Raw genomic sequence first — 27726 nt, 5'->3', positions numbered from 1 at the left:
AAAAACCTTTCTTTTTCTATTTCCAGCGCGGCATCCTTTAGCAGCCTGGCAACGGGCTTCCGTCGTACCTCCTCTCTGGACCAGAGACCAGATCAAACACAGACAACCAACGGCCCAGCAGACACTGAAGTCGAACCCCTCACTGAGTGTCCGATTCACCCCTCCTCAGGTGCCACAGACTGCCCTGCTCATCCGCCCACCAGAGACCAGGGCTCCTCTGAATGTCCCCTTCACTCAGATGGAGCAAACACAACATCCGACTGCCCCGTCCACCCTGGTGGGACAAACACCTCACAATGTCCTGTCCACACCTCAGGGGATGCCTCCATCTGTCCTATACACTCCACAGGGGCTCAGAATTGCCAAGGCAATCATGACTGTCCCATGCATGGGGAGGGGACCCAGTCCAAACCCTCCCCAGACTGCCCACTTCATACCTCAGGGGTTCAAATCAGTATAAGTGCCCCAGAACCAGACCTCCAGGAGGAAGAAGCCACAACAGGGAACCATCGACCTGGGGAGCAGACAGGGGGAGACTCAGGCAGCATGACTGCCTCCAGGGAATCCCTCGCTCGTTGCCATGGTAGTGATGGCGGTGTTGGGGTATCCCTCAACAATACTCTTTCTCATGTCCCTCGCACCTCAGTCTTTAAGCGCCCCGGACGGAAACGCCGCCATGGAGACGAGACATTTGACCACGAGATTTCTGCCTTTTTCCCTGCCAATCTGGACTTCCTGGCTCTACAGGAAGTGTTTGATCACGGAGCTACAACTCGACTGCGACGGCAGCTACATCGCTATTTCCCCTACGTGCTGAGTGATGTTGGGCGGTACGGCTGGAAAGGCTGCTGCTCTAGGTTCAAATTCCTAAATAGTGGACTGTTACTGGCCAGTCGCTACCCGATCCTGGATGCTCGGTACGAGTGCTACCCCAACGGGAGAGGGGAAGATGCGCTGGCAGCCAAGGGAGCGCTGTTTGCCAAGGTGAGAGATTTGTCTTTTCAGCTGTCTCTTCATTTTAGGTTTCCTGTTCTACAAAATCTGTACTCTAACATCAGCTAAATCCAATAAACAAATACCAGAAAAAACACTTAAATACTAATAAAAACAATTATGACCACCCAGTCCAGCAGCCTCCAGACCAGTGGCATTAATGCTGCAACGACTTAATCTAGATGTCTTTAGACAGACATCGTTTTTGACAGTTTGCCATGGTTTCACGAGTTTGAGAATGGAATAATTATCCCTAACATCTACCATCTGTCTTAATTCAGACACTGCTGCATTTTGAATACCCCTTCTTTTCTAAGTATCGCTTTGGTTTTGTTTTATTTCTGAAAAAGTCTACATTTCTTTTCACATTGCAGATGTAAAAGGGAAAAGATCATGTCTTTTTTCTTCCTCTAATTTTATTTCAGCCTGAGCTGAATTAAAACTAAATTTCTTTCTAGGCCCAATTTTACGCTTTTCCTGTCTCTACGCTCTGATCGCTGCTTGATGCCAATTCACCCAAAAGCTCATCTTGTCATCTCTGAATCCGCTGTCTTACTTTGGCAAGGCCTTAATTTAATCTGCCATTAAATCCATTTATGCATCATTATAATATTACACATTTTTGAAAAAAGAGTGTCAGAGTCAGCTGTTACTAAAGATATCTATAGTGCAGCAAAGGCATTATATTGAAATCATGCTAAAGCACTTCTGATTTTCTTTCTACTTAATGGTTATCAGTGTGTCGCCAAGGCAGAATGTGACTTACAGGAGAAAAGTGAGAAGTTTTTGTTTTTTGTTTTTTTGCAGTATGCAATTAGTTAAATTTACTGCTAACTGGCATTAATAGCAAATGATGAAACTCTTTAAAAGATGCGTCACATCAGCATTGGCATATTTTTAAGTTTATCCATTTGAATGAATGCCTCTGTAAATGATGGCTGGTACATATTACCTGACCCATTTTCACATCATCTTCAGTTTTGCAGCTGAAACTAGTCATGAATTCAGATTCACAAAAGGTTGTAGTTGGGAACACAGCCCCTGATTTTGAAGGTCAGAAAATATATTTTTTGAGAAGTTGAACGAGGTAGGCAGGAAGGCTGTGTTTGATGCACCAGAGACCTGGCTCACCAGGAGAGCTAGAGTTGGAACAAGATAACAGACTACAAGGTTTGCTCCACGCGAACAGGAGGCCTGACTGCTATGTGACCACTGGAGCGTAGTGGAATATGAGAGCCCAGGTTAAGTACTGTATTGTGGAGCTTGATTGTGTTAGGATTCAGGTGTTTGGGTTCCAAGCATCTCTAGAAGATATGGTTGCATAGAAGCAAAGAACGACACAATGGTCTCTAGCTACACAAAGTTATACGAGAGTCACACGGTGTTTTGTGACAACCCTCTCATGTTGACCACCGTAGAAGTCATGAGGTCCATTAGTTTGTTAGAGGAGCCCTAATAAAACAGTGGGCATACCGTCGTATTGGTTAAAATGCAAAAGAAGCAGCACACAGATGCATCTAAAAAAAAACACTCAGTTCAAAAAGTAAAAGCTGTGGCTATCAGTTACACATCACATGTTAACTTAAATATTTCAAGTATTTTTAAGTTTTATTTTGACTACATTTACTTACAGCTAAAAAAACAAAAAAACAAATAGAATAAGTGTATCTCTAAACATTATAATATTTCATGTGAAGGTTGAGTAAATCAATATTAATTATGGGTAAAGACCGATGTAGCCGCAAGAGGACACAAGCCAGTGTCTTATTGTGCCGGTCCCAAGCCCGAATAAATACAGAGGGTTACGTCAGGAAGGGCATCCGGCGTAAAACCTTTGCCAAATCAAACATGCAAATCAAACCAATGACTTCCATACCAGATCGATCAAGGCCCGGGTTAACAACGACCGCCATCAGCGCTGTTGACTTACAGGGTTCCAGTGGAAATTGGATTACTGTTGGTCGAAGAAGGAGAGGAGGAAAGTGTGTTGGTAGGAAGAGAGAGAAGAGGAACGGCAAGAATATAGGACTAAGAGTAGGGACGCTGAATGTTGGAACTATGACAGGAAACGGTAGAGAGTTGGTTGACATGATGCAGAGAAGGAAGGTAGACATACTGTGTGTCCAGGAGACCAGGTGGAAATGTAGCAAGGTTAGAAGTTTAGGAGCAGGGTTCAAGTTGTTCTATCATGGTGTAGATGGGAAGAGAAATGGAGTAGGAGTTATCTTGAAGGTAGGAGAGTACTTGGTGTGTGATCTGGAAGGAAAGTAGATAGATGCAGTATTCGCTTTGAGGATGTTGATAGAGAAGTACAGAGAAGGCCAGAGGGAGCTGCATTGTGTTTTTGTAGATCTGGAGAAAGCTTATGACAGGGTGCCCAGAGAGGAACTCTGGTATTGTATGAGGAAGTCTGGAGTGGCAGAGAAGTATGTTAGAGCGGTGTAGGACATGTATGAGGACTGTAAGACAGTGGTGAGGTGTGCTGTAGGTGTGACAGAGGAGTTCAAGGTGGAGGTGGGACTGCATCAGGGATCAGCTCTGAGCCCCATCTTGTTCGCTATGGTGATGGACAGGCTGACAGACGAGGTTAGACAGGAATCTCCATGAGCTTTAATGTTTGCAGATGACATTGTGATCTGTAGTGAGAGCAGGGAACAGGTGGAGGAGAAGCTAGAGAGGTGGAGGTTTGTCCTGGAAAGGAGAGGAATGAAGGTTAGCCGCAGTAAGACAGAGTACATGTGTGTGAATGAGAGGGACCCAAGTGGAAGAGTGAGGTTACAGGGAGAAGAGATCAAGAAGGTGGAGGATTTTAAGTACTTAGGGTCAACAGTTCAGAGCAATGGAGAGTCTGGAAAAGAGGTGATAGAAGGGTTTCAGCTAAAATGAAAGGAAAGGTGTAAAAACTGTGGTGAGACCAGCGATGTTGTTTGGTCTGGAGACAGTGTCACTGAGGAAAACACAGGAGACAGAGCTGGAGGTAGCAGAGATGAAGATGCTGAGGTTCTCTCTGGGAGTGACCAGGAAGGATAGGATCAGGAATGAGTACACCAGAGGGACAGCACATGTTAGAGGTTTTGGAGATAAAGTCAGAGAGGCCAGACTGAGATGGTTTGGACATGTCCAGAGGAGAGACAGTGAATATATTGGTAGAAGGATGCTGAGTTTTGAACTGCCAGGCAGGAGGAAGACCAAAGAGGAGGTTTGTGGATGTAGTGAAAGAGGACATGAAGGTAGTTGGTGTGAGAGAAGAGGATGCAGAAGACAGGGTTAGATGGAGGCAACTGATTCGCTGTGGCGACCCCTGAAGGGAAAAGCCGAAAGGAAAAGAAGAAGAAGATGCAGGATAAAGACCAGTTTCAGTCCACACCATCACAAAAATGGGGAACACTGACTTGACTGTGGTCCCGAACCTCAGGATCATGGACCGGTACCAGTCTGTGGGTCAATCGGTACTGGGCCGCACAAAAAGAATACAGAACTGACTCTTTTTTTTTTTTTTTTATTCTCTGATTCTGAATGCTGGTTTGTTTTAAAGTGAATGGATTTTCTCCTCCATATCTGTCTATGAGTCACTCTTGACACTTGTCAAGATGTTTGCCTTGGTCACATGACTACCTTCTAAAAGGGGCCGCTCTGTTGAAACGCCCAAGCTACTACTATTAATATTATATATACTTTCTATATAGTTTTCCACTCTTCGTCTTGGACCTTCTTTTACCTCACCCGATCTCCACTACATGGGCTCAGAACTGCAATATATTTAAAATGAACAATTGAAAAAGTAGCAATCCTTTCACTCTGTGGTCTGATATGAGCTGGCAGTGTCTTACTTTTGCTTTGTTATTTTGTTATTTCTTCTCTGTTACGTGTATTATATATATTTTCTGTGGTATTTTGAGATGCACCTGTAGCTATATAATACATCCAGCAATTGAGCAGTGTGGGACACACGCAGAGGGTTTTCTGCTTGAGCAGAGACTTCTGGCTTGAGTTTAATTCACGCTTTTTTTGAACCGCAGTCTCTTTTCTTCTCTATAATAAGCAAACACAAAGACTTCTCTCTGAGGAGAAAATCAGTAGCACACAGTGTAAAGCTTCTAAAAGTAACGTGCAATGAATCTGTGATGTAGTAAGTGGCGGTTGTGTGTGATGCTCCCATTCTCTGTGTGAATGCACCTGTGAGGTGATGGCAGTCTATCCGTTCATTAATCAGCCACATACTGTGACTGTCAGGATGTAGTCTGGACCCGATCCAAGCACTGCTGGGACCCACTTGTTGTGACCTGATGCTGATGATGAGTACCTGTGTGAGTGTCACTTTGTCTGTGCATGCCCTTACATCCACCTGATCTGATGAAGGTACAGTCCATCACAGCTGGCATTCTGTTCATCCTGCTGCTTGTTGTCTGTCGCTGCAGCTTACAGTCGGCCATGCTCATCTCTGTTTTACAGTTTTCTTGTGTTTGAGGTCAGGTAAGGTCCCCCTCCCCGACATGCTGGAAATCATCCAGCTGGCAGCTACATGACTGAATGCAATCTGCTTATACAACCCAACCGACAGAGAAGGACACCAAACAATGCTGAACAAAATCACTCCACTTACTGCCGGGAGACAGATTGCAGCAAGAACAATGTCCCCAAAGCCTGCGTGATTGTCTGCCTCCGCTGCTGTAAAATCATCCTCAGTCCAGACAAAACAACACGAGAATCTGCATGTTCCTCTTCCGGGGCGTTCAAGTGTCTAATTACCTATAACAGCGTGATTTTCTCGATTTCCTGTGGCCCAATCTGTTATATACAAATGCAAACCCACTCTCACAGCTGTAGTATGTGCATTGATTCAGGAGTGGGATCAGCACACTCAGATTTGCATCCTGCCCTCCCAATCAAAGAAAAAGTGCTGACTTCTCTCAGTACTGTAACTGTTTTACCTTTGCTAAAAACTAATAGGCTGCCCTGCATTCATTCTGTGACTTACAACATGAATTTATTAAACCTGTAGACAAACAGTACCTTCACAAGCCGCCCCCTCTCTAGGTTGCCTCGGCCCCACCTCCACACGCTGTGGATGACTTGAATGGTGATATTCAATCTCAGCCAGAGTCAACTAGCTACTCAAAGCAAGCATTCAGTGCTATATCACAGTTTCTCAGACTTGCCTGGTACATGACTGGCCTGCAGAGTGCATATTTTTCTTCCTATGCCATGTATGTGATAAAGTCATGGACACAAACTTCCACCATAATTCATCTCACTCTCATAACATTTAGGAGAGTAGAAAAGTGATCCAGAGTGTATGTTCATACCTGGCTCCCTCTCCAAATGTAATCAAGTCTTCCATGGCCCAAGGTCCACTTCTAAATAATCTTTAATCAACTTTCAGAGATATCTTGTGGACAAACAAACAGACATGGTTGATCATATTGCCAAATAAGTCATTTCTGAAATGCTCTTTGGGTAATTTAGGATGGTGCTTATATCAAGCCAGTCTGCGCTTACATCTAATGGTTGCTTCCTCTATTACGTTTATATTTTGAATTTGCCAACAGTTTCGGCTCATGAAACATCCTTTCATGGAAAAATACTGTTGCAGGTGTCAAGATAAATGATGTTTCAGACGTTTATTGAAGGTTGGCCAGACGTTCTCAGTGCCATTGCTTCCATAAAGTGAGTAGCGAAAAAGCAGTGAAGCAGCGTTGAGCTTTGACTCAAGCAGTGCCTTCATCCCAACCCCTGCCTCCAGCCAGCTGCAGCCTTTGATATGCCTGCTGCTTTTTCCTTGCCCCTTTCTGCCCTCCAGAATGGTTGGCTGCCTTCCAAAGGCAGCATCTTGAGGTGAGCCCTCGCTTCCCCTCCGTGAAGCCTTGGTCATTTTTGCTCATTACACCTCAACACTCCGGCTCCATTTGCCTCCAGCTGGGATGTGCCTCGTTAGGTACGGCTCATTTGATGTACCTGATGTTCGCACCGGGTTTGTCTTCACGGTTTTCAGATGTGGTGTTTGTTCTCCCGCATCAAACACAAACGAGGATGCTCAGGCAGAAGTCTTTGCTAAAATGACGATCCTTAAAATTCATCATTTCTCTATTGATGTTGTTTGGACTAACCATTAATGCGATGATATGGCGCTTTATAGTGTCTTCGCCTGCCGTTGTAGTTCGCATATTCAAAGCAAATTCATGAAAAGTATGCCTACAGTGGGGGTTTTTTTTTAAAGTATTTTCTCTTTTGTCTTATAAACTCGTCTTGCCGTGAAACTGAAGACAGCTTACTATATTAGAGCATCCCTAAAGGACTGCATGTTTCTTGTATCTACACACAGTTTATGTGCAGTTTGACGCCTCAAAATGTCTTAATTAAAACATTAATTTAGTTGCTGAACATGGAAAAATTTTGTTTAGCTTTCACTAATTAACTTTTACTCAAGGGTACGATTACAATTTACAATGTGTTAAGTCAGTTTGTCGGCTGCTGTGACTAAAGATGGACTTGAAATACAATAAACCTTTGATGTTAAACACTGATGACCTAATCAAAGAAAAAAAAAAGTATCATAGATTATAAAGACACTCAAATGTCCCTTTGTTGTCAGGACCGGTGAGGCCAAGAAAGGTTGTGGAACGCTGAAGCTGCCTCAGGAACAGAATGATAGTTAGGATGTTTGAATACCGTTCAATAGCAAAGGCAGTTCAATCAAGGTTCTGGCCATAGAGGGAAATACAGGAAAGTCAGAAAGCCGTGGCAAAGGTAAAAGCAGGACAACAAGCAAAACGCAGGCTTAGTCCAGAAGGTAGAACAATCCAAGAAAGAGCAAGACACAAAGGAGACTTCCTATAATGTGGTGCAGCTTGAAAGCCAGCCAATAGTTTTGTATATTGTGCTGATGTAAAAGCTAGAGAGTGCAGGCTACAGTATGCAGGCTGTGGTTTTGAATGAACAACAACCATGTTGACTTTCCTGCAGTAAATCATATCTTGACTTCTCTGAAGGATCTGCAATGCGCAGCATCTTGTATTTCTGACAGTAATTTAAACATCCCATAAGCTTGATAAGATGTAATGGGACATTTTTTAGAGCTTCATAAATAAATGATTGAATTGCATTCCATGTTTTACATAATCAGTCAATATTTACATCTCTGTCTGTATATTCTTATTTCTCTAGTGTATTGCTGTGACTGGTTTATGAAGTGTTTTATGATCAGAGCTGTTTCAGTGACGGGTTGCGATCTGTGTTGATTCCAGATTGTCAATAGTGTTGTTTGCTTTATTTCAGTTGATAATTTTAAATGTCATTCTTATATGACATATTCAAGGTACATATTTTCCTAATTTCCCCATAGATGCATTTACCTGGAGATCTACGGCAGGTCAGAAATTTAAATGTGAGCAGTGCAACGTGTTTCTGTTACATTGATAGACCAAGCTCCTGTTCCATAATTAAAGCTTTTTGGTCTCAACAATTTTCTCATAATTATTTTGAGTGATTTAAAGCCATGTATGTTCGTCTATGTGAAAATGCATGTTTGAATGCATTCCTGTGGATTAGGCTCAAGAACAGGGACATGCTCAAATGTAGATTGGAGAAAAACAAAAAAATCAATGGGTGAAAATGAACCACTAGTCTATAATGACCAATGCCCTATTCACATTTGAGGTCCACTCAATTTATTGACACAAAGTGCTGGACTACTCATAGCTCAAGAGATTCCACCCAATCTCTGAATACATCACAAGTCGAACATTGATCAGGTCTCACGTCAAACATAGACCCCATTCCCTTTCAGCAGCATTACCCTGATCTGACAAACCATTCAGGGTTTCTAAATGTGTTTGTTAGTGGTGTTTATCCTATTTTGTTTTAGTCCATTATATACCAGAGCATGCCAACACTTAACACAAGTGACATCGGAAATTGTTATCAAGAGAATGACGACAAATTGATGCAGTCTGAGGGCGCAGAAGATGTTCACTCAGTAAAGTCGACGTGATCACAAGGAGAGGGTAACTTAATACACAACATTTATTGTACGGACCTCTGACCTATCGATATTTGTGCTACATTAACACTTCCTGCACACAGTGTGCATGATTCACTGCTGCACTTCATCTTTGTGAGTTTTGAAAATCAGTATATCAAACATTAACTTTATGGTCGTACTTAAAATGGGTGAAAATGTGACGCTCATCTAACTGCAGTGGGACGGTATCAGCAGCTTGAGCTTGTGTTTTGATTGACACTGCCGTATAATGGAGGTGTATTTTAAATAGATGGCATCGTAATACAGATTTCTTTTGATCATTTAGGCACAAACAGCAAATACTACAGATTAATGCAGATATAGTGCACATTTAATCATTGAGAGGCAACAATATGTAGCTTATTTTTTGCATATGAAGTATTCTGTGGCAAACAACCAACATACAGCCAAGACAAAACTACAGAAACTCCTTCCAAATGTTCAGTCTGTAATCTAATGTAGGTGTTATGTACTGACAATGAGACATAACGCAACTAAAGAACGTAGTGTAGGTTCTGTTTTGCTGGATGTGCATGACGGATGTAGTTTAAGATTACTTTGCAGGCCTTGCAGTCGGTGTCGCTGCAGCCTGCTTGAATCAGATGGAACAATCCCAAAGTACATTACACTTGGTAATCATAATATTTCAGTAATAACATGTTTAAGTAAAACAAATGGGAATGAAATTCCCTTTTCCCTTTTCAATGGTTCTGTCAAAAATAACATGTAATGAATAGCAGCAGAAGAAAGCAAATGTAACCCCATGGAACAACTGAGAAAGAAAGAGGATCCCATCCAGACCCAGTGAATCTGCCAACAAGTTAAAGCAGCAAAACCTTCAATTTCAACAAACATCAAACTTCTGACAAGCGAGAATTGAAAGCACTGAAATACTTAAAAGAAGGTGTGAGAAAAAGTCTCCATGAGGGCGCTGTAGCTGTTTAGAGGAGGTTATAGTGGAGCGTTGTGGGGTGACCTGATGGAAATCTACGCTTTCTTCTTGTGTTCTTGCATTCAGTAATCCCTCAGTGGGATTAATGATTATACACTGTTATTTTCAGAAAGAAAAAAAACTGATGAATATTTCACGTTAACGTTTAAATCTGCATTTTGGTTTGAGGTCACAGAAAATACTCAACCCGCCTGTGCGCCACCCTGCTGCCTTCTCCCACTTCTCCGTCATCACGATCACGTGACTGTCTGGTTTTCAAGTGAAGTAATCAAAGTCAAGCGAGTAATGTGTGGTGAAATCTCAGATGACTCCTTGTTTGATAGTAAAATTAAGATATTTATTCACAGCAGCCTTGGAGACTTTTTAAATTGGGCTTTTATAACTCATCATGTTTGGGATGACTTCTAGTCTAAGATCCTTTCTCACTGCTCATTTCAGCTCCACACAGTTTGCTGCGATGAGAGGTTATCTTGGAAAGTTTCTGCTATCCAAAATTTTGAACATTTGCCGTCGTCTGTTTAAAGAAATAGTTTATTTCGGTTCATATAATTTTACTCATAGAGAGCAATAAGTGAAGAAACAACTCTTTCAGGTTGGATTCCTTCCAGCTGAAGCTTCCCTTCAATACTACAACAAAATCTAATTAGCTTCAGCCTCATCTAATCTTCATCTCCTACACAGGCCAGGGCCTGTACACACATTCAAAGTCTACTCTGTTTTGCATGCATGAGTGTATACAAACATACACACACACTCATCGGAGTCCCCTCAGGCCGCTTGTCAGTTTCAGGGCGCACACACACCTATTGAAGCGTAGATAAGCCCCTGAAATATTAATGCTGGTAGAGAGAAGAGCAGAGAGGAAGAGGAGGGAGAGAGGAAGATACAGAAAGAGAAAGAATGAGGACAGAACTGAAGAGAAGAGATGATTAGATTAAATCATAATGATCCTCCAGGCGAAACCTATTCAGTATGAGAAATAAAAGCCCTGAACATGGAAACAAATACGGAATTTAATGTTTGAGCGTTTAGCCGTTAGAACCACGATACTAACATTAAAGAATTGTGTTTTAGACATTTTAGTCAGTATATACTGTAAGTGCTCAAAGGAAAATGTAGTCATTAGGTGTGTCTGTCTGTCTGTTTGTCTGTCCTGTGGTTCCGCTATGAGCTGGCGTTGTATCCAGGGTGTACCCCACCTCTCGCTCATTGAAAGCTGAGACAGGCTCCAACAGACCTGTGACACGCAAGGTGGATGGATGGATGGATGGATGGAAGGATGGATGGATGGATGGATGGATGGATGGATGGATGGATGGATGGATGGGTGGATGGATGGACGGATGGATGGATGGATGGATGGATGGATGGATGGATGGATGGATGGATGGATGGATGGATGGATGGATGCTTCATGTTTATCAGACAGAGCTGAGAAAATATTTTCCTCAAGTTCTTGGCAAGAAAACATGAAGTGAGATGAATGATTTAGTGAAATATGGATAATGAAGCCTACACTGTTGGGTTCTGGTCTATCTCGGTTATTATTAGTGAACCATAACGGTCTAACAAACTTTAATTGGTTCACATCTCACCTGCCATTCTAAACATGTTAATGTTCCATCTGAGTACGTTTAACTCCAGTAGATGAGTTTTCACTGTTCTTGTCGTCCACCCAGTTCTGCACAACCCTCAGTCCGTTAGCAGCAGTGTGAGCCTGGACAGCTGTGAGAGATGTTTGTCCTGGTGGGAGTATTACAGTACTGAGGACTGCAATGTGAGCTTTGTGTGTGGTATTAAAGTCCAACTCATTAAACCAATACGTTATTGTAGATTTTAGACTTGTTCATTAGCAGCTCTGCCGTGCAGTGGGTTCTCTGCAGTGGGTTCTCTGGAGTGGGTTCTCTCCAGGTTCTCCGGCTTCCTCCCACCTCCAAAAACATTTGCTTCAGGTTGATAGGCCGTCCCAAATTGCCCATAGGAATGAGTGTGTGTGTGTGCGTGTTTGTCTGTCTTTGTGTGTGGCTCCGCGATGCACTGGCGTCGTGCCCGGAGTGTCCCCCACCTCACGCCCTATGCCAGCTGCGATAGGCTCCAGCTCCCCGTGATACAGCGGCAGAAAATGGATGGATGGATGTTTGAGGAACCTACTGAACAATTGGCTTTGAAAGTTAAATGTTTTGCTCTGCTTTTATCAGAGATTACGTATAAAGAACTAAAAGCATGAAAACTACATTTTCTTTTGTTTTGGGGCAACCAGAGACAAACAAAGACAAATTCAATTGTGTCAGATTATAGAACAGAGAAATGTAGATGGGCCAGACATTCAGAGCTGGATGTGATTAGCAGGTTTCTAAATGAATAAGCCTGACTCATTGTAATGAGCTAATGATACATCACTATTGTTATTAAAATTTGTTCTACCCCAAATACAGACGTATTATTTTGCCCTTGTTACTCTTTATGATATATATTCAACCACTCATGGCTTCATTATTCACTATTCAACATTTAATGTTTGACATAACATCTTTGCACAAAAATGAAACTTTATAAAGAGAAGAGTTAATAACTGACACACATGGGTCGTAATGTTTGTGTTGATGAATGGATCGGGAGCTATAAGAACAGCATTCCAGAGGAAATTACATTGAGGCCTGTTGTAGAAGGGCTCCACCCAGACTTACTACTACTGTACAGTACTTTGAAGTAACCAAACCATAACTGTCTTTCCTTTCAACCCTTTCTTTCTCCTCCACTTCAGTCTCCATCCACCCACCTGCACTTCAGAGCTGCCAGCTTCAATCTCTTTTCAGTGTTGCTGAAGGACTTCTTACCGCCGCTTCTTAAAGGTGTCTGATTAGACCTCGTATGATATTCATTCTATGGCTGAGCTCATAGCTTCAGACGAACACAGCTCTGTTTCGCTCCTGTTGATTGGCTCATTGGGACTCCTGAGTCAATACATGACTTTGTGATTACAATCAAACAAGAGAACATTTCAGACAACGCAGCTCCGCTGCTCCACTCGTTTCCTGGTTTGGTTGAGTCGACTACCTTTGGATTCAAAGCAATCCAGTTTAAAAAATATTATTTTAAGTACAGGAGTGAAAATACCAGAGGATTTGCTGATTCTGTAGAATAGTTGTTACTCCAGGTTTCCTTTTTGTTGCAGTGATTGATAGCTGATATTTTATTCTGCTGTAAAAAAAAAAAAAAAAAAAAAAGTTCTATGCCTGCAGGACCATGAAGGATCATTCATAATGCAGCATAAAATGTCAACTTCGTAAATGTCAAGTTTGTTTGGTAGAAATTTTGTCCTTAATCCCATCAAATAATAATCACATTGTTTGTATAGGAAGATGTTGGCTTAATAACTGTAATACTGATTGAAATGTGTCAACAACTACTGGATAAATGTATGCTGCTGATGATATTATTATAAATTACTGATTATAAAATGTTAACACTATTGATGGTGTGTAACCTGCTGAATACATCTGATATTGATGAGCCAGAGATAATGACCAAATGTGATGTAAACGTAAAGAAACAACCACTTAACACTTAAAACTGAATAACTACTGGAGATTATTTTTGTCGTCGCCACTGGTTCACATAAAAACATGCGAGCGCTAAGTGCTGCTGTTTGTCTGGAACAAAAAACAAAATGTCTGGATGTATGAATGAGAAGAGACAGCAGGGCTCACGTTAGACAACACGTTTCCAGCAGCGCTTCGCTGATCAGTATCAGTCAACAGCATCAGAATACACACGAACATACTATCTGCATCAGCTGGCAGACAGCGATCACAGCACCGAAGAACGGAAGTGTAAAGGAGCTGACTGTGACAAACATGTCACATTTACACGTTTTCACTTTTCAGAGGGATCGACCAAAAAGATGTCAATGAAATCTAATGAATCATTAAAATCACACTGGAGAGACTTGCCCTGGTAGTTACAAATGTGAGATTCTCACGACTAAAAGTCATCATCTGTTGATTGGGGTATTTTTATAATGCAAATTTGTTATTGTTATTGGATGTCGACGATATAAATATAATTTTGATTTTAAGTATTCCAAATGTGGGCCTTGTACATCTAAATCTCTGTTATGAATGAAAATGATTATGTAAACATCTGTCGCATCATCAGGACTTCATGATTGGAATTAACCTCATCATTATGACCTTAGTTGTATTTAATTCTCAAAATTATGAGCTCAAACATCCAAATTATAAGGAAAAGCTGATTATTGCTTTGCATAATTACACCTTTAGTCTTTTTCTCTGCTGAGTTCAATGAACTTCTGTATATTTCATACGCTCTGTGATTTTCAATCGGGTTTTTTTTTTCCCCTGCTGCTCTGATGTCTCTCATTCAACCTGCTGATATTAAATTACTGTAACGACTCTGTTTCCCACAGGGATCAATAAAGGTTTGTCTCACCTTGTACCATCTCACCGGAGCTTCTGTATGAACATGGATGCACTAATCCGCGATGTTGCTTGTTTGAACATGGATGACTGACATTTTTGTTTCTGGTCCCTTGCAGGTTCATGTGGGCATGTCCCATCAGGAGCAAAGGGTGGTGGGATATCTCGTGTGTACACATCTTCATGCCATAGAAGGTACAGTTGAATGTTCTACATGTTCTGGTTCTACGTGTGAGTGTACGTGTACGGGTAAATCTATTTATATGACCTGCATGGCGTTGTCTGTCACTTTCCGTGGTGTAGTCAGAGTCTCCGGCCGTAGTCGTACGTGTGTGTTTGTAAATGTAAATGGATGCATCACAACCCCTGTGCGCCTCCTGCCCCTGCTGTTCCCATGGAGACTGGCTCAAGCTGTTTAAAGCGTCACAGCGCTATTTAAAGCCTCCGCTCCATGCCTCCCTCATTTTTTATCATAGACACGACTCTTCCCCCCTTTGACTGCTATTCTGGGATCCTCCTACGCTTCTCACAGACCTAAATATAGCAACAGCAGGGCTGCTTCTAAAGATACATCCCACATAGAACCTTTAGGGGGGAGATGTGGGGTTAGAACACAGAAAACAGGGAGCAAGAAAGGGGAGGAGCAGAGAGACCTGATTCGTTTATGAGGAAGGACTTACATGTGTGTGTAATCTTATTCCAGCTTGAGTACAAAGTGCATGACGCAGTGTGATTGATTTATTTTTTTATTTTATTTTTAATTCCTGTTTGGTATTCCTCTCCCACACTGCTGTCATTACAGATTCTCAGGTGTGGTAAACCCTGCAGACTGTGTGCAGTAGCATCCATTATAAAAACAGCAGTCAGGATTCACTGAGCTCTTCTACAGCTTTTAGAATGAATGAAATATTTTTCCTTCCAATAATGAATGGGAGGTGTCTACAATCCACGTATCAACACGTATCAACACAAACATCATCGGGACAAAATTGTCATGCTCTTAATGTGAACAAGTCAGTGTTTAAAATTCAATGCTAGGTCCTCACTACAGCTGGGACACGAGATGGAACCTGAACCGCTCTTTTACTGTTTTGTTTCTTTAATTTGATTGTGTTCAGATGTTTAGAATTTATTTTGTTTTTATTTTTTTTACTAATTTTAAGATTTTAAGCCTTTCTTCTAAACTTGATACCCAATTTTTCTATAAATATATATTTTGTTTTGTTTTTGTTTTTCTTTATTAAGTTTAGCTTAGTTTCATTTTGTTTTGTTCGGTTTTGCTTGGTGACTTTCGGGGGCTGTCGAGCGGACACGTTCAGATGACTTCGGTTTATAAACGTGACCCTAAGTTCTGACAGGTTTATTTCAGTTTAAATGTCTCTTCCCTCTTTCAGGGGTGTTCTTTTTTTTTTTTAATCGATGTAAAAATTCTAACTGTGGCTCATTTAGAGAACAGACTGCTCCTCTGATTAATTCAGACTTCTTCAGAGGCCTGACAATAATCAGACCACACTGCCCTTTCGTTTCACTTCATTATTCCGCTTCCCATTTAATCATGTTAATCAATTTATGCCATTCAGAGTGACTTTTATTCCTAGTCTAGAAAAACTACAGACAGAGAAATATTCGTCCCATCAATGTCATTAACTTAACGTTAAAGCAGTAAAATGTTGAACGCTGCTAAAACATCACGTCATTGTGGACCAATAAGAAGACATTGTGGAATGCAATGGAAGCAGGTTGAATTTTATGTAATCACTCTTGCTTGCTTGCTTGTTTGTTTGTTTGTTTGTTTGTTTGTTTGTTTTTTGCCATCCTTTGTTTGTCTGCAAGATATTTTGAAATGGCATTGAGATTGTGGTGGGATTATGCGTGAGGAACAGGGACAGAGAGCACAGAAGACAGCGCATCACTACAATTATCCAGTTTGGGGAAAAAAAACCCTGATTAAAATAGTTACCAATAAAATCAGATTTTCTAATCTGTCCATCATAGAATAAAGAGAAACGTTACAACATAATATTACATTAAAATACTGTCTGAAAGCAACCTTTTAAAAAGTTTTGTGGTGTTGTCAGATAAAATCAGAAAGAGGCGGCGAGCGTGTTCATCTGAATATGGAGGAGTGTTTGGAACGATTTGAGGCTTGGACTGAAAAGACGAACATTTATAATCATCCGTACGTCTTTGGCACTTCACTGGAAAAACACTCTTTTTTTGAGTTTCAAAAATCAAAAGGATCTTATTCAGTTTTTAAATTAACATAGTCCAATTTATTTTTCATGTATAGAAGCCAAACTCAAACAAACACACAAATGTACAGCAAACACATCCCCACAACCCCCAGTCTCTAAGTGAACTAAGTGAACACAAAAGAACATTACATTTCACATATACTTGAGAGTAATCAAAGCCTGAGCCACCTACTCACACAGCAATATCTTGACACCTCTTTATTTCTCACACTCGCTGCTATTCTGCTGTTATTTTCTCTCTCACATGCTCTCACCTCCCGCCTCCCTCCGTTCACCTCCTGCCTCCTCTTCCAGCTCCAATTTAGCAGATTTGCTGGCAGGAGGGGAGAGAGGGAAGCACTGCCAGCGTGGAACAGCACCAAAAGTTATTAAATATTAAGTCGCTAATATTAGGAACAATAAATAAAATACAAGCTTCATACTGTACGTATTAAGTGTCCGTATTAGCTTTTCATTCAACAGAAAATTCATAGGTTGATCCTTATACTCCATCACCTTCTAAAGGTGCTATGGCTAATATACTCTACAGTATTTTTGTTTTTGGCTACAAAAGACTGAAAACTCCACAACATTCAGTTACTGTATATTAAATTCATACATGCTGCAAACTGCTGTGTGATTTGGTAGAAATAATACACGCCATGACGAGAGCACTGTAAGAGAACGCCACTATTTACAGAGATGTACAATGACAAGATGTACAAGCAGCAAAGCATCATGGGAGAGCGAAAGAAACGTAAGCAACAAATTGACAATGTTAAAATGAGACAGACAGACAGACAGGCAGACAGGCAGACAGACATACAGACAGACAGACAGACAGACAGACAGACAGACAGACAGACAGACAGACAGACAGACAGACAGACAGACAGACAGACAGACGGTGTCGAGTCGATTCCAGACAGTGTCAAAGGTGAAGCAGTCATTGCACTGGGTTGTGTGTGTATGTGTGTGTGTGTGTGTGTGTGTGTGTGTGTGTGTGTGTGTGTGTGTGTGTGTGTGTGTGTGTGTGTGTGCGCGCGCTGTACGGTTGGTGGTTTGTTTTAGTAGCATTAACACTCTCAGTCTTTGATACAGATGAAAATGTATTCATGAACATTGAGGATTACACTGTAATTATAAAACTCAATACTCTAAAGTCTTCTTGTCCTCGTAGCTCCTCTGTGGTGTCCTCCCTCCAACAGAGTTAACATTAACTTTAAATTTCCCAGTTTGGGATAAATATATTTGGTATAAATCTGCTTGATGCTGGTCTGAGGGTTAGTGTACTATGGGATGGAGGAAATGTGTGCATGCTGGAACAAGACTGAGACGCTGAACCACACCAGTATGGTCTTAACACACAAAAACACAGCGCTGAAAGATGATGGATCACCGCTGAGCTGGATGACAGTTTTCTGTGGGCTGGTTACTACGGGCAACTCAAGTGACATATAGCCATTAGAGATGGTGTCAATGTTAAGATATTGAGGAGCACAGCTTTAGATATCCGTAATGCTTGTGTAGCAGCAAAGCTAATTATGCTCTGTCATGCAGAATTATCATTCATGTGTCGTGTCATTATCGTGTGTCCTCACATATTCTTTGCATTTATTTTCTCTCTAATGTTCTCTTTCCTCTCCGCCCTGCCCCCGTCCAGGTGATGCGACCGTTCGCTGTGAGCAGCTGGACCTGTTGCTCCGGTGGGGCGCAGAGTTTCGCCAATCCTCATCCCAGCCGCCTGCGGGAGAGAAGGTGCTGGAAGACCTGGTGGCCTTTGACGTCATCCTGGGAGACCTCAACTTTGATAACTGCTCTTCAGGTAATCAATTAAATGTCAGTGGTAAATCAACATACTCCAGACATCCAGGTACCATTTTATCGTTTCTGAATATCTCCTATAGCTTCAGACAACCTGCATGAAGCAGGGGGGAGAATACACAAAAACATAACATTTACTCATTATCAATAACAAATTGTCACATGTGCCAAATGTTTAAATCATAAAAGAAAATCTGTACAATAAATAAATAATAATAATAAATAGTCATGTCCAGCAGCAACATTGCTCTCCTGGAAACGCCTTTTATTTGACTTTTGATCAGAGGAACATAAATGTTTGGCTTGATTGCCATAAAATCAAATGAAACTTTAAAATGATTAGATGGTGATTATTAATTATTAGAGATAGTTTGTCCAGTCTTAAGATTTACAAAGGATTACTAAAAGATGAAGCTGTTTAAAAAAAGCATCATGCAAATAAAAATATGAGATGTGCTTTTGTCCGATGGTGCACGTGAGTTTAATGCTTGTATGCCTCCCCAGTGTCAGAGGGGTCATGACTCTTATTTTGAAAATTGGGAGTTGGGAACTCCAATTAAAGGATAATATTTTATTTTTTAATTTTCAGAAGTAATTTAGTGTTGTTAACTCCCTTAAAGAAAAAACATCTCCTGACAGACTGACCTGATCGTTCTGACTGTAACTCCTGAAGCACCAGGAAGGTGTTACTGTTCTCTAACGTGTGTGCGTGTGTGTGTGTGTGTGTGTGTGTGTGTGTGTGTGTTTGTGTGTGTGTGTGTGTGTGTGTGTGTGTGTGTGTGTGTGTGTGTGTGTGTGTGTGTGTGTGTGTGTTTCCAGAGGACAAGCTGGAGCAGCAGCATGCACTTTTTACACAATACAAGGACCCATGTCGCCTGGGGCCAGGGGAGGACAAACCATGGGCTCTGGGTAACGACACACACAAGCAGGGTCACATGTTCCTCTGGGACACGTCAGATATCACACGTATCGTCTGTTTCCACACTAAAACGTCCAATACATCCATGCGTTCACAAAAGTGTACGAGGATCTCAAACTAATTATTGTAGTTTCTTTCAGGTGTTGTTTCACACACAGAAACTCAGGCTCAGGAAATGCGGTGATGCAATCCAGAGTAGGACAGACTATAATCTGGCTCTGATGGGCTAAAGACAGACGCAGCCCCCGGGTGAATTAAAATACACCCAGTGCAGCATGCTGATTCACGGGCATTAGTGACGTAAAGGCCGGAGTGTTTGGGTCTGGATGGGATGCAGTATTTAGGCCAGCTGTATTTCGGGGACAGAGTGGGCAGGACAGAGTGAATAGGCCTGTTTAGAGAAGGTTCATTGAAGTAAACTGGAACATTTTGCTCCTTGAAGCAGGGACAGATCTGTTAAGACAAGAAGGAAAAGAGGAGAATTAATCCACAAATCAATGAAAGAATCACAGCAAACTTATTCCGTTTCATAAAGATTTTCTTTTTTCAGAGGAGATTAGAGCCGTGAGTAGAACAGAAAGCTGAAACGGGCAGAGAGACAGACAGCCGCTCCTGTCCCAGCGTGCCGACGGTGTGGCGCTGGGTTTCATGGGATGTGCTGAGCTCTGATGGCTCCGGTGCCAGACACAAAGATATATGAGCTGCAGGGCTGGTGCTGCATTCAGGTCCGATTGGAATTACCAAAAACCTGGGGTCACGTCATAGAAAAGGAAAAGTTTCAGTGAATGTCTCTCAATCCTTTCTGCTTGATTTCAGATTAAACAATAAAAAAAAATTTTTAAATTTTAAAAAAAACAAGACAAAAGACAAAACCAAGCTGTACTTTAGGAGTCGTGGTCAAATGTATTTTCTTCACTGCTTAAATGAAGCATCTTGTTAACGACACCTTAGTTTTTGAGGTATGACTGACTCAGATCACACCATCCACCTGGAAGAGGTTCTCTCATTCCTGTCCTGTTCCAAATAAAATGAAGAAGCAACACGGCAGACAGATGGCGGTCAGTCTGTGTGGTGGAGCGCTTCACGTCTCTGTTCAGAATCCAGCTCTGCTGTGAAACGCGCTAGCCGCTCGTCAGACACGTATTTTCATCAACACAGACTACAGAGTGCCGCTCTCTGGGGCCATTTCAAACACATTATCCAGCCTGCGTCCTCATCGTCATGAGGGTCTCTGAGGGCCCGCCTCTGGCGGCTGTGTTCCACCGGTTGGTGATGGTGAATGGTGGTAAAGGACAGTGAAAGTGGAGATGCGTGAGCTGAAGATGAAGCTGAAGCTTCCGTCGCCACGCTGAGAGACGATATCAGAGCGGCTGTCCTTGATGGAAAGGACTGTTAAGAGTCCACTCGTGGCCAAATTATGGTGAAAACGTTGAGTCTGAATATTTATCCTGACATTTACATCACACACGTCTTTGATCTCAGCTCAACACACAGAGTTAGAGATTCTCTCTTCTTACACCACCCGTTTTATTCAACAGGTACTTTACTGGATCCCAGTGGCCTTTATGACGACGAGGTCAGTTCACCTGAAAGTTTACAAAAGTAAGTCTCTCCCTTTCTGTCTCTCTTTCTCTCTCTCTTTGTCACACACACACACACACACACATACGCGCACACACACACACACACACACACACGCGCACACACACACAATTGTCTTGAAGTTAAAGATGCTCAGGTGTATTGCTAACACTACTCTTAAGGACAGAGTCAGGACACACTCGTCTATCTGACATCCGTCCCTTGGTTTTCTGGCTAGATTCGGTGCTCATCACATTTTACGGCACCACAGTAAACACTGTTTATCCTGGTAGTGTCTCATCCCAGGTCCAAACACTTTATTTGGATCACTAATCTTCTTGTGGACTCTTTTTTTCCATGTCAGTGGAAATGATCACATTAATTCTGCTGCTCCCTTTGGTTCTTCTTGTGTTTTTTTGTGTTTTCTAACTGAGACGATCTGATCCCTGTCCCACCTGTGTGTGTCCCTGTCAGAGTGATGGAGAACGAAGAGGGGAGGAAGGAGTACCTGGTGTTCCCTCCCAGTAAGAGCCAGTGTCCTGCCAGCAGCCAGAAGGGGAGGAAGATCCCACTGAAAGGCAACGGTCGGCGGATCGACTACATCCTGTACAGCGATGAGGGCCTGCAGCAGGACTGGAAACAGGTAGGGTTTAGTGTGGGGTGACAGGAGACTCCCACAAAAACTGTATCTTCTGAATCAAGAAAAGCTTTCAATATATGTAATTCTTAACTTTGTAAGAACAAACCATATTATCAGAGATGAATGAGGGTTGAGCCGACGCCGAAGCGTCTGCCGTAAACATCGACCCTCAGTCTGTTACTAAGGTGGAACCATTGCTGCCAGTCACACAATTCAAGAACTGTTCTTGTCTGCAGGGAAGCGACAATTATTCTCGTCAATGTTTGGGGTTTTTTTTCCTGAAACCTCATTGAAACATTGGAAGCCAGAGAGAGAATGATGGAGAACCCCAGGAGGAGATTCATCTCGTTAAAAGGATTAAATTATTAAGACATAAAAAGCCAGAAGAAAAATTTCTGTCACTGCAGATGTGATTAGAGAGAACAACCAAATCACATCATTTACAAAGAATATCTGTCAGTCAAGGGCAGCAGGGCGGGTAGAGCTGCTGCCTCACAGCAGGAAGGTCCTTGGTTCGATTCCCCCTGCTGCCTTCAATGTGCAGTTTGTAGGTTATCCCCGTGTCGGTGTGGGTTCTCACTCCACAAAAACAAACAACAAGCAAACAACCGTATCTGAGATAAGCAGCTGATGATGAGACAACTGCAACTGTCTCATCTTCAAGAAGATGAATGAATGAATATTTCTGTTACACGCTAGTCAACATGCTGTCTCTAACAGCAGAAGAATGGTGCCACCATGTGTTAGATTGCAGGTTCTGTAACCCATTATTCTCCCCGGCAAAGGCTATTTCTTTTAATCCTAATGTCCTAATAAATATTTGTCCTGATAATCCTAATAAATATTTCAAAGTTCATTTGACTCACAATAATAGAAGTAGTATAAATAGTACAGGTCAATTTGCAGGAGGATATTTAGAAATATTGATAGTGGATTTAGTTTTGTTTTGTTTCTCCTTGTTTCTGAATAGCATCATGTTAGTTTCTGGTTTATAGCTGAACAAAAAGGCTTTGAGGCTGGCTGCATAACTAGTCTAGTCTGGTCTACTAGTCTTATCTGATTCCTGCTATATTTACGTTTATGTTTATTTATAGAACTAAATTGTTGGTATATTTTTACTTGTTTTGTTTTTTTAACTGTTCTTTGGTAAATCTACTTCCTATACCTCCTTCTTGTGCTTCTAATGCAATTTGCCAGAATCCATCATGCCTCAGTCTAAACCACCAATCAGAGCTTCAACAGAATCACTTCAATGGAATTAGTAAATTTCTGATTTTGGATGTCTCTGCTGGTGAGGACATCTATCAATCTTCTGTTTATTCACTTGTGGGAGCCCACTGGATGATGTACAATAATACCATGAGATATGAGTTTAATCCGTGTATTACTCAGTGCTTTGTAGAGAATTAGCAAAGACAGTAATGTTCGGCAACTTATTGTTTCAGAGAGTAACTGCAGTTTGGATTTAAATGGGCAAATACACAAAAACCCTAGCAATAATGCACTGGGTCTGATGGATGTGTCAATAGGGTCTATCTGAATGTTTGCGTCCACCTGGTGATGAGGTTTCTGGCAGCTACTGGTGCCCTCTGGTGGCCCAAAAATTAATCACTACAACTTTAAAGTTCATAGAACAAAAGTCAGAACAGTGCAGTGAAGGCTGTCTTTTCCATCTCATGCAGGAAATCGAGGAGTACAGCTTTATCACCCAGTTGGCTGGAATCACCGACCACCTGTCTGTGGCTGTGCGATTGGCCGTTTCCACGGGGGAGGAGGAGCCTTAGATCGTCCACCTGAGCTTTTTTTTTTTTTTTTTCCAATACTGCCATGGAGGAATGACAGACGACCAGGAAGGGAGGAAGAGCTTTGGAGTTTTCAGCTACAGAGTTGTCCTACGGGAAGGACTGAAGGGACGACGCAATGGACAGATCCGTCCCCAGAGGACTGGTCACAGGATGATGGGATGTTTAGACGCTATGGAGGAGCAGCAGCAGAGGAGTTATGTTAAACGTACAGATTTTGGAGGGGGAAGAGAAGCAGGGGATTTAGTTTTTACAACCGGGAAGTATTCATTATCCTGAGTGAACCACCCAAACACACACCCAAACACACACTCAACACCATACCTTTAACCACACAGAAACATGTGACGGATGTAGTGACTGCTGGATGCGGCCTCTCCTCCATTCTCCTCCCTGCTGAACTGACCCAGACGGTCTTATTTACAGTGGGTTGTTCACGTAGCCAATTTACACACACTCCTTGTAATGGGTCTGTTTTAGCTCTAGTGTACGTATGACTTTTTTTTTTAATGATTCCCCTTCAGGGACAGTCGGATCCTTATTCTTTATGGACTGTGTATTAAAGGAAAAACTTCTGTAAAGATGGGAGTGAGGCGAACAGCTGCTGAATGGCCTTTACACTGACCGTCTGTGTCCTTGTGTTGTGCTCCTTCCTGAAAGGCTATTGGTCAGTTCTGTCATACTACTCCCACGCCAGCCCCAGGAACCTCAACAAGTGTCTTTTTTTGTCTAAAATTACTAATCTAACATTTTTAAAATGAGAAAAATAATGATACAGTTTCTATTGTCACCACATCACTTTTGATAGGGAGTTTAAATGCCTGTTTAATACTATGTGGTATGTTTCTAATAAGCATCATTGTATAAAGGGATGTGACATGTGGGACAAAGCTGTTTGATCAATGCAAATGTTATAGCATGTTTTTCAGCTGTAGTTGCTGAAAAGTGAGATGGGACTTTTTTTTGTGTGTGTGTGTAATGGAAACTGATGATTTGCTGATGCATGATGGGAAATCAGTTTACAACATTAATATAGATGCACTTGCTTGAGTCTGGCTGCTTGATGAGCAAAGGAGATCACACGTTTACGTATGAAGGTGTGACATTTGTGCATGTGACACTCCACTCGGATGATGATACGTAACACACATAAAGGCACGCAGAGAAAAGAAGGTGAGTTAACAGAGTGGCCATATTGGAGGTCCTCTAAGAGCAACATGTGACTTGGCTATCTTTAGCTTGTGAGCTAACAAACCACTGAAGCTACCTAGTTAGAAAATGGTCATTGTCTTGTAAGCACATCAGATTTGCTCACCTGATTCAATACAGCATATGATACAGTCTGGGTTTGAACACCAACACTTGTCCAAGAAGGTTCACGTTGATAACAGTTGTTATGAAGCAACTGCAAAAAGAAAAACACACAGGAAGGAAGGAACCAGTACAATATGCTATGTATACAGTCCTATTTTTAAAGTTTACGGCAGCCAGTTCACACATTCATACTTTAGTAGTGCAAACATAGCTTTAAAATGACACATAAGCAAATGAATTTCCTTTTGCTTTTGGTGATACAACGTTAAACATGAAACATCCACACATCTCAAGTGAAAACTGTGCATTTGTACCATTGTTTTGTCACGATATGAAACTGATAAACAGAGAAGGATCAGTAAGAAATTAAAACCTATGGAAGTTGGCTAGATGCTACCTGAGGTAAATTTTTTTTTAAAATGCAAACAGTCCAGCAATCAAAGACAAAAGAATTCCCCAGATTCAATCTAAAGACAGAAGTGTGCTCACCTTACCTCCCATCCTACCTGCTGTCAGATAAGGCTTGTGCACGACGATGCAGAAGTTACAACCTGTGGGAAATTCCATGATAAAATTGATGTCATAAAACAATGTTCACATTCTGCTCCTGATCTGGAACCAACCAACACTGGACAAGATGTCTTGTTAGTCTTTAGGCCTGTTGATACCAAGACATCCTTTACATGACAAAAAAATTGTTGTCATGTAAACAGACAGTACTATTCTGCATTTGTGCAGAGCGCTAAGATAAGTGTAAAAATGTGTTAAAACAAAAAGAGTTTCTATGGATGACAAACAAGAATAAGACCCACGTCCTGGATGGGCCCCTTCCTTCAGATCCTCTCCAACGTTTAGAGAGTTCTCTGCCTCGTGTCAAAACCTCTGATTGACACTCATGAAAGTGTCGGGTGGTGTTTGTGTGACCCTTGTGACTGACATACCCATGCTGGTAAAAATAAGAAATAAAAAATGATTCTTCTTTGAGAAGATCTATGTCTAATACTGACGGGGGGTGACCACCATGAGTTTGCAGTTCAGACGTTTCATTCCAGACCTGTAATCTCTCAGACTGCCTATCAGTGACAGGTGGCTCAGCAGAATCTAGATTAAACTGACTTGAAAATCCTGCAGTGTGAACCCGCTATAAAGAGACACAGCCGGGTCATCACTTCTCATTTCTAACAATTCTGACTCAGCAGTTTGTGAGTTTGTTGATGTATGCATCAAAGCATTGGCACCAAACAATAGTGGTCACATGGGACTAAGACAGAAGCGCCAACACATCTGCGTCAACAGATTTCTACTTTCTAACTTTTCTGCTGTCAAAGGTTTGTTAGTGTTGGTGACTCTGTCACAAATCTACCCTACTGAGAGAACAGGGACCATGCTGGTGTCCATGTCAGTGGGTATGGAACCAAACTCATGCTGTGTATTTACTTTACAGGTGTGTGTAAAAAGATGTGTAGGGTAGAAGCCAGTGTCTGAATAAAACACGTACTAATGTAACAGCTTCAGACTCCAGATACTGTTTGAGCTCCATGGTGAACATGTTTACAGCAGCTGTTTGATGATGATGATGATGATGATGTGCGTGTGTGTGTGTGTGTGTGTGTGTGTGTGTGTGTGTGTGTGTGTGTGTGCGTGCGTGCGTGCATGAGTGCGTGCGTGTGTGTGTCTGTCTGCATGCCCCGTTGTCACCTTCACATTCACTCTGACGTCCTCCGTCTTTTTATGACTCACATATATAAAGATGAGTTTTGTGTTTGTACTTTTTTTTTATCAGGTAATATCTTTTTATTCTGTCTTAGACCATCTGGATCTTCTTCTAATCACCTCTCCTCTGGTAAGGTGATCTAAATCTGTTATTTACTTGTTAGACTACTGGTGTAAATAGTCTAGAGGCCCAGAATGAGTTTGAGGATAGCTTCCATGAGAATCTCCCCCACGGCTGAAACCGTCCTGTCTCTAGAGGGAAGCAGTGGTAGTGGATGTAAAGAAGTGATTTCATGCTGCTCTTCATCTTGTCCTGTTCTGTAACACAACATCTGAATGCTGCCAACAGTTCATTAACATGAATTCAGACACGTCTCGATCAGTTCGAGAAGACATTTTGTCATTTTGACTGTGTCTTTTGGAATTGTCCTGTTTGTACGTTTGCATTTTTGTAGTGACACTATTGTAAAAATGCACCACCCTGATGGTCACCTCTCTGCTCACGTGGTGAGAAAATAGATGCCACAGTAATCCATGGACACTTTGTGCTGAATCATTTATTTTTACATAATAATTTATATTAAAACTTATAGATCATTCTCTCTGATCCTGGATGACTCAAAACATCCAGGACCATATTGTCTAGAATTCAACTATAGTTAATAGTGGGAATCGTGTTATTTTTTTCCCCATATTCTACAATAAGGTAGCCAACAGGTAGTTATTCAAAAAAGTGTTGTTTTTTTTCTCCATCTGCCCTAAAGATGAGCTTTTAGCTTTAGCAGCTAGCTCTGCATGTCCTGCATTGTGGGGGTGTTTCTTAGTGGGGGGGTCTTGTTTGATCTCTGCTGTCATCTGACCACAAGATCAGTAGCTTTCTTCTTTCTAAGCTTCTTCATCAAACTGCGTATTTTTCTTCTGCCTTTTTAAAAAATGGATTTGTCCTTCATTGTCTGTCTTTGTGTCTTTCTTTTCAGTTGTGGATGTTGATTTGATTTATGTATGGAAATGATTAATGAATATAAAAAACATCACTGCCACTGATTTGTGATCAGAGAAAGCTCTGGTTGACAACTTTCTCTCATAGTGTGGGCTGTGTTCAAATGTATTTCCTTTTCTTCTTCAGTGACATTATATCTCAAGGGTTTATATATCTCAAGTGAAAGTGGGATTTACATGCAACACTAAGTACCGGCGCATGTAAATAACTTCACAAAGTGAAACCAGATTTTTAGCACTTCTGCTTTTTCATGAATAGAGGGATAAATCTAGTGCTGAAAATTTACCAAAAATTT

General features: G+C 41.6%; 1 protein-coding gene across 1 annotated transcript in view; it reads left to right on the top strand.

Moving 5' to 3' along the window:
* Positions 1–27399, top strand: part of smpd3 (sphingomyelin phosphodiesterase 3) — a 65335-nt gene extending 37936 nt beyond the window's left edge. Inside the window, exons 4-10 of the mRNA XM_068311978.1 lie at positions 27–984; positions 14524–14599; positions 18302–18463; positions 19282–19371; positions 20920–20983; positions 21437–21605; positions 23285–27399. Of these exons, the coding sequence (XP_068168079.1) occupies positions 27–984; positions 14524–14599; positions 18302–18463; positions 19282–19371; positions 20920–20983; positions 21437–21605; positions 23285–23386 (1621 nt within the window). The 3' untranslated portion in view covers positions 23387–27399. The remainder of the gene's footprint in view (positions 1–26; positions 985–14523; positions 14600–18301; positions 18464–19281; positions 19372–20919; positions 20984–21436; positions 21606–23284) is intronic.
* The last annotated feature ends 327 nt before the right edge of the window (positions 27400–27726 follow it).

This window comes from Antennarius striatus, chromosome 4, assembly GCF_040054535.1.
Source record: "Antennarius striatus isolate MH-2024 chromosome 4, ASM4005453v1, whole genome shotgun sequence".
Classification (NCBI taxonomy): Eukaryota; Metazoa; Chordata; class Actinopteri; order Lophiiformes; family Antennariidae; genus Antennarius; species Antennarius striatus.
This window is presented reverse-complemented; position numbering and strand designations above follow the sequence as displayed.